Here is a 5,706-nt window from a genome sequence, read left to right as displayed (position 1 = left end):
CATCGCGCCTCCAATCATCGCGCATCAAAACATCTTCGTCTTCTCCGTTCAATCGCAACCATGTCGCGACACCATGTGCAGCCGCAAGGATCACTGTCATCAAGCTCTCTACCATCTCGCCAGGCACAACACCACCAAGCTTCTTCACATACCTGCAAATTCACCCCTAATTTGCATCGCAAGGAAGAAGAGAGAAGAGGCGCATGAGATCTCTTTCCCCAATCTAAAACCTTAATTTTGGGTGGGTAAAGAGCTGACACGTGGGAAGGCCTCACTGGCCACATCTACCTCACTATGCCTTCTATCCACTCTAACAGTTAAATAAGATGTTATTCACTGAAAGTTAGACATTTGACCGTTAACTATTTAAACTAAGTTTGCAAAAAGAACTAAATTGAACACAAATTATGATTTTTAGAACTACGGTTTCAAATAAAGCTGCCAAAAATTGAGAAATTATTTGGCACTTGTGTTGAACATAAATTCCATGGAACTACACGGGGCGTTCGAATCAAAAAGTTGGTAGGTAACAAATTTCAGAGTGGCGTCGTGTTTTTTTATGATAAATAAAACTCAAAAATCAAACCAGATTTCGAGAACACGCGTCACTCAGCACCAGTCCGGCAAGGGCAAAGGAAATTGTAACGACGTTTTCCGTAACGGCTGAAAACAATATAGTATATGTTAAAGAAAAGAGAAAAAATATATCATTCAGTCATTCCCTCGCTAGTGAAAAAGCCACATAACCTTTATTCTCCCCGCACACTTCTTTTCGATCATTTTTGTTTTCCGCTATAAGAGGTGTTTTTTTGGGTTCTCCCCGTCTGTGACTCACTGTCTAGGGTTTTGTTATTGGTGGTGACAGAGTAAAGATGATAGACTTTGCGCGCGTGCAGAAGGAGCTGGTGGAATGCAGCAAGGACTCAGAGGGATCGGGCATCAAAGTGAGTCAGAAAAGTGACGATCTTGTTCAGTTAATGGGCACCATTCCGGGTCCTGTTGGAACTCCCTACGATGGAGGCACTTTTCAGATTGATATCACATTGCCAGGTAGAATAAGTTCTTATTCCCTTTGCCTGTTTCTTTCATTACCCTAAATTGTTTTTTCTCCCTCACCCTAGGGTTTCATTTCCCCTCAATTGTTAGGCTCCTTCTTCGGCTTCGCGTTTTATTAGTTTCGTTGCTTTTGTTGCAGAGGGATACCCGTTTGAACCCCCCAAGATGCAGTTCAAGACCAAAGTCTGGTACGAGAATGAATTGTTATTTACTGTTCTGTTTTCTTTCTTTTTTTCGCAAAATTTGATGTGTAAGGAGCATGAGTCCTTAGCCAAACTGATATTGTTAAATTTTGTTTTCATTTCTGCAACCATATATGGGTATGGGAAAGGGGACAAAGTGTGTTTTGGTTTAGTTTGGAAAGTTTACACTTTGTTGTTTGGGATATATTGATAATTTTAATGCAATAGAGTGATGCAGTTTAAAACCGTAGTTCAGTATGAAAATAATGGTTCTTTACTGTTCTGTCTCCTTACTTTAAAAAATCCTTCTGTTTTGGGCTGAAATTTGATGTGTGTATGGAACATGGAGTCCTTAAAGCAGCTGATATTTTTAAATCTTTTGATTTCATTCACGTGCAACTCTCTCTGGGTATGGAAAAGGGAAGATAGCGGGCTGTCGTTAGCGAAATTGATAGTTTGTAATGTAATACAAGAATGTGCTTTGGGTTTGGATTGGAAGGTGAGCTTTTTCCTAGACCTATGTGTTGTCATATATTAATGAATGACAGAGATAATTGTAATTTGGTATTTTGCCAGGATTTTTCCTGATTCGATTTTTCATTGATGCCGGTTGAGGTTCATGTTAACTCGCTAGAGAAGCTCAATAGGCTGATTCTCTTCATAGGATAGAGTATGGTAGTGTGACACTTTTTGTCTCTCAATCTTTTGATTTGATGAGTTCTTTATTTCGTCATGTGTGTATATCGGCTTAGTTTCTGTTGTGCGTGATTCATGTTATTATGTTGAGTAAATTGACAAGTTTAATGTGTTGGCTGCCGAAGTCTAACACAAACCTCCTCCCTTACCCGGGGTTTTCTCGTTGATTATTAAACTGATAAAATATATACCTCGCTTGTTTTGGTGTTCTCTCAAATTTGGAGAATAATGAGTTTCCCACAAGTTTTGTTGCAAACAGCAGACTCGAGGTTTCAACAGCCCCACATCAGGAGTTCGGACTTCTTCTGAAGTTTTTGATGCTTGAGTTTATTTTTTCTTTCAGTCTGTATAAAATGAGCTATATCTTTTCCGATGCTAATATAACATTTAATGCATTACTATCAGAAAATTGTTGTTTTGATTGATTAATGTGTGGATTTTATTGTCTCTATTCATCATTGAAGGCACCCTAATATCAGCAGCCAAAGTGGAGCTATTTGCCTGGACATCTTGAAAGACCAGTGGAGCCCGGCACTCACTCTGAAGACTGCACTTCTTTCGGTGCAAGCACTTCTCTCTGCCCCTCAGCCCGATGATCCTCAAGATGCTGTGGTAGCGAAGCAAGTATGACTCATTCTGTAGTGCAGCTGTGTCTCTACTTATGTGAAATGCTTCTTCTTGTATTCTGTGTGTTAAAATGCTAAGAACAGTATATTGTTGAAGATTATATGCAACATTTTAGTTTTGCTAGATCATCTTTTGTGATTGTAATTCTGTGTCTATGGACAATGCAGTATCTTGAAAACTATCAGACATTTGTTAGCACTGCCCGCTACTGGACTGAAAGTTTTGCCAAGGCATCAACACGTGGGATTGAAGACAAGGTACTAAGTTTGCTGTCCCTTTTGACTTTTAGAATATGGATGCACATAATCGAGCGTCTTTAAATGTCATGACCACTATGTGACATTGTCTTAACGTTCATGCAGGAGATTCTGTATTACTTTCTTACTTGGATTTGTTTTGGATAAATTGATCGTTTAGTATATTGTTTTACACAAGCATATATATTCATGTATCTACTTGACTTTATTATGTTCTTTAGTGTTTATTGACATGTATAACCTGTTTGAGAATATTGTTGTGCTTTTGACATGGATAATGCAAAATTATGAAATCTAAGCTACTTAGGTAATTATTTTCATATCCATTGTTAGTGAATCTATTATGAAAAATACTTATATATGATAATTTTATAACAAACGCAGTTTCTTTTTAATTTGGCACAGGTACAGAAATTTGTTGAGATGGGATTTCCAGAAGCTCAAGTAAGGAACATTCTGGAAGCTGTTGGTGGTGATGAAAACTTGGCTCTGGAAAGGTTGCTGCTGCACCAAGTTTGAAGTATCTTCTGAAGCGTTCTGTCATGGTCAAATTTAGGATGAGATGTGGCCATAAGATGATGGAACCATATAGACAAAAAAGGTTCATTAAATATAGAGTCGTATAAATCTATACTTGACGTATCGTATAGTCCTTTTGTTTAACTTTTGACTTCTTTTTTCCTTGGAAACTTCGGTTCTCCACTATTTCTGATGATTATATCAGTAGTGAAATTACATGCCTTGTTGGCTAGCTTTCTGCTTCATACACGAGTTATTTTATTACTTTGAAACAAGACTTGGCATCGTTGGGATTTCAGAATTAGATCTTTTTCTTTTAAACTGGGGCTAAGGTGCAATACCATACCTTTTTCTTTTAAGTCACATTTTATTTAACTTTTTGTTTCAATTGAGTTTTAAATTTTAAAATATTGATTCAATTATATTCTTATTTGAAATGTTTTTGTTTATTACTTTTTTTAATCTTTTAATTTAATTTTATATTTTTTTCAATTTTTTTGGTTGTTCACGTGTTGTTTTTGTGGTGTAAAATGTGATAATGTCATTATCTTTATGTTGTTTGTTGTTTTGTGGTGTAACATGTGATAATATTAATATTATTGTTTTTATTTAATGTAGTCTTTATATTATATATGTTTTTGATTCAATTTAATTTTAATTTTTTTAATAAAGTAATGTTATTTTTCTTTTAATTGACATTAAATTTATTTATTATTTATATAAATGTTATATTTATATTTAAATTAAAACTAATCTTTTATTAAATATTTTGAAAACATTTTTAAACAAACTTTAATAATATTATTATATTTCCTTTAAATTAATTAGTTTTAATCTTTATAAGTGGCATGTATAAAATTCTTACTCTTGTTTTGTAAATTGAATTTAAATTTATTTAATAAATATATTAATATTGATATGTTAAATAACAAAATAATGTTGGATTTAAAATAAAATGAAATATAGATTAAATATTTGTATGGCTTAAAAATATTAAAATTTAAAATGAAAATAATTTAAAAAATCAGTTTTTATTATATATAATAATAATAATAATAATCTAATAGGTTTAAAAGTTAATTTTAATAAATAATAAATTTGTTTTCAATTTAAATAGAAGTACAACAATACGGTTTTACCAAGTGGTATTAAGTGTCATAAAGTCACATGTTGACAAAAAATTTGTTTACAAAAGAATTAAAATAAATTAAAAAACTATGAATTGAAACGTGTTAATTATCTTGTCCATCAGTTCGAGGGTGACATGTGATAACAAATAAAAGTTTTGTTTCTAGTTTTTTCATAAGATTTTCCAAAAATGACTAAGGAACTTAATATTTCTATCAAACACTATGATCTTGAGAAAACCATACAATCTAACCACTTCTTTGAAGAAAAGTCTTGCAATGTAGTTATTATCATCTACCTTGACAAGGTATAAAGTGAGCCATTTTACTAAAGTGGTCTACTACCACAAAGTTAGAGTCATAACCCTTTTGAGTTCTTGGTAACCCTTATACAAAATCCATGCTTATATCCTCTTACGGGGTACTAGCTATAGGAAGAGGTGTGTAGAGTCCATGAGACATTACTTTAAACATGGCTTGTAAACATTCAATACATATAGAACAATGCTTTTGGACATCTATTCTCATGTGTGGTCAATAAAATTTGCTTTTCAAAAGAGTAAGAGTTTTGTGAACTCCATGATGGCCCATGAGACCTCCTTCATGACTTTCTTTTATAAGAAACTTTCTAATGGATCCTTGAGGAATATAAAGTCTTCCTTTGTTAAAAAGGTATTCCTCAGAAAGATAGAATCTGTGATAAGGCTTCTTAAGACAAGATGCATAAGTGGATTCAAATGTTTCATCATTTTCATACAATTCCTTAATGTCATCAAAACCTAAAATTTTTTTTCCTAAGGAAACTAATAATGTATGCCTCTTACATAATGCATCGGCCACAACATTAATACTCCCCTTCTTGTGCTTGATCACATAAAGAAATTGCTCCAAGTATTCCACCCATTTTGCATGCCTCTTGTTTAGCTTCCCTTGCCTTCTCAAGTACTTAAAAGAGTCATGATTGGTGTGTATGATAAACTCTCAAGTCAGCAAGTAATGTTCCCACGTTTTGAGGGCACAAATGAGAGCATATAATAACTCTTTATCATAGGTAGGATAGTTTAAGGTAGGGCCCCTAAGTTTTTCACTAAAATATGTCATATGGTATCCTCCTTTAATCAATACAGCTTCTATTCCTACTCCCAAAACATCACATTCTAGTTCAGAAGCTTTGGAAAAAGTCAGGCAACACTAGAATGAGTGCATGAGTTAACTTAGTTTTCAAGGTCTCAAAAGAAAGCT

General features: G+C 33.7%; 1 protein-coding gene across 2 annotated transcripts; it reads left to right on the top strand.

Annotated features, from left to right (window-relative positions):
• Positions 1–414: 414 nt before the first annotated feature.
• On the top strand, positions 415–3,582 carry UBC27 (ubiquitin-conjugating enzyme 27). 2 transcript variants are annotated; one of them, XM_088106454.1, is made up of 6 exons: positions 415–522; positions 866–1,050; positions 1,196–1,244; positions 2,399–2,558; positions 2,729–2,818; positions 3,224–3,582. In XM_088106454.1, exons 2-6 carry the CDS (start codon positions 873–875, stop codon positions 3,335–3,337), a joined length of 591 nt encoding a protein of 196 aa, XP_087962580.1. In that variant the 5' UTR covers positions 415–522; positions 866–872; the 3' UTR covers positions 3,338–3,582. The 2 variants fall into 2 exon arrangements, with proteins under 2 accessions (XP_087962580.1, XP_087962579.1); XM_088106453.1 differs by lacking the exon at positions 415–522 and adding an exon at positions 524–641.
• The last annotated feature ends 2,124 nt before the right edge of the window (positions 3,583–5,706 follow it).

This window comes from Vigna umbellata, chromosome 2 (genome assembly GCF_029865625.1).
Source record: "Vigna umbellata cultivar VRB3 chromosome 2, Vumbellata_1.0, whole genome shotgun sequence".
In the NCBI taxonomy this organism is placed as follows: Eukaryota; Viridiplantae; Streptophyta; class Magnoliopsida; order Fabales; family Fabaceae; genus Vigna; species Vigna umbellata.
This window is presented reverse-complemented; position numbering and strand designations above follow the sequence as displayed.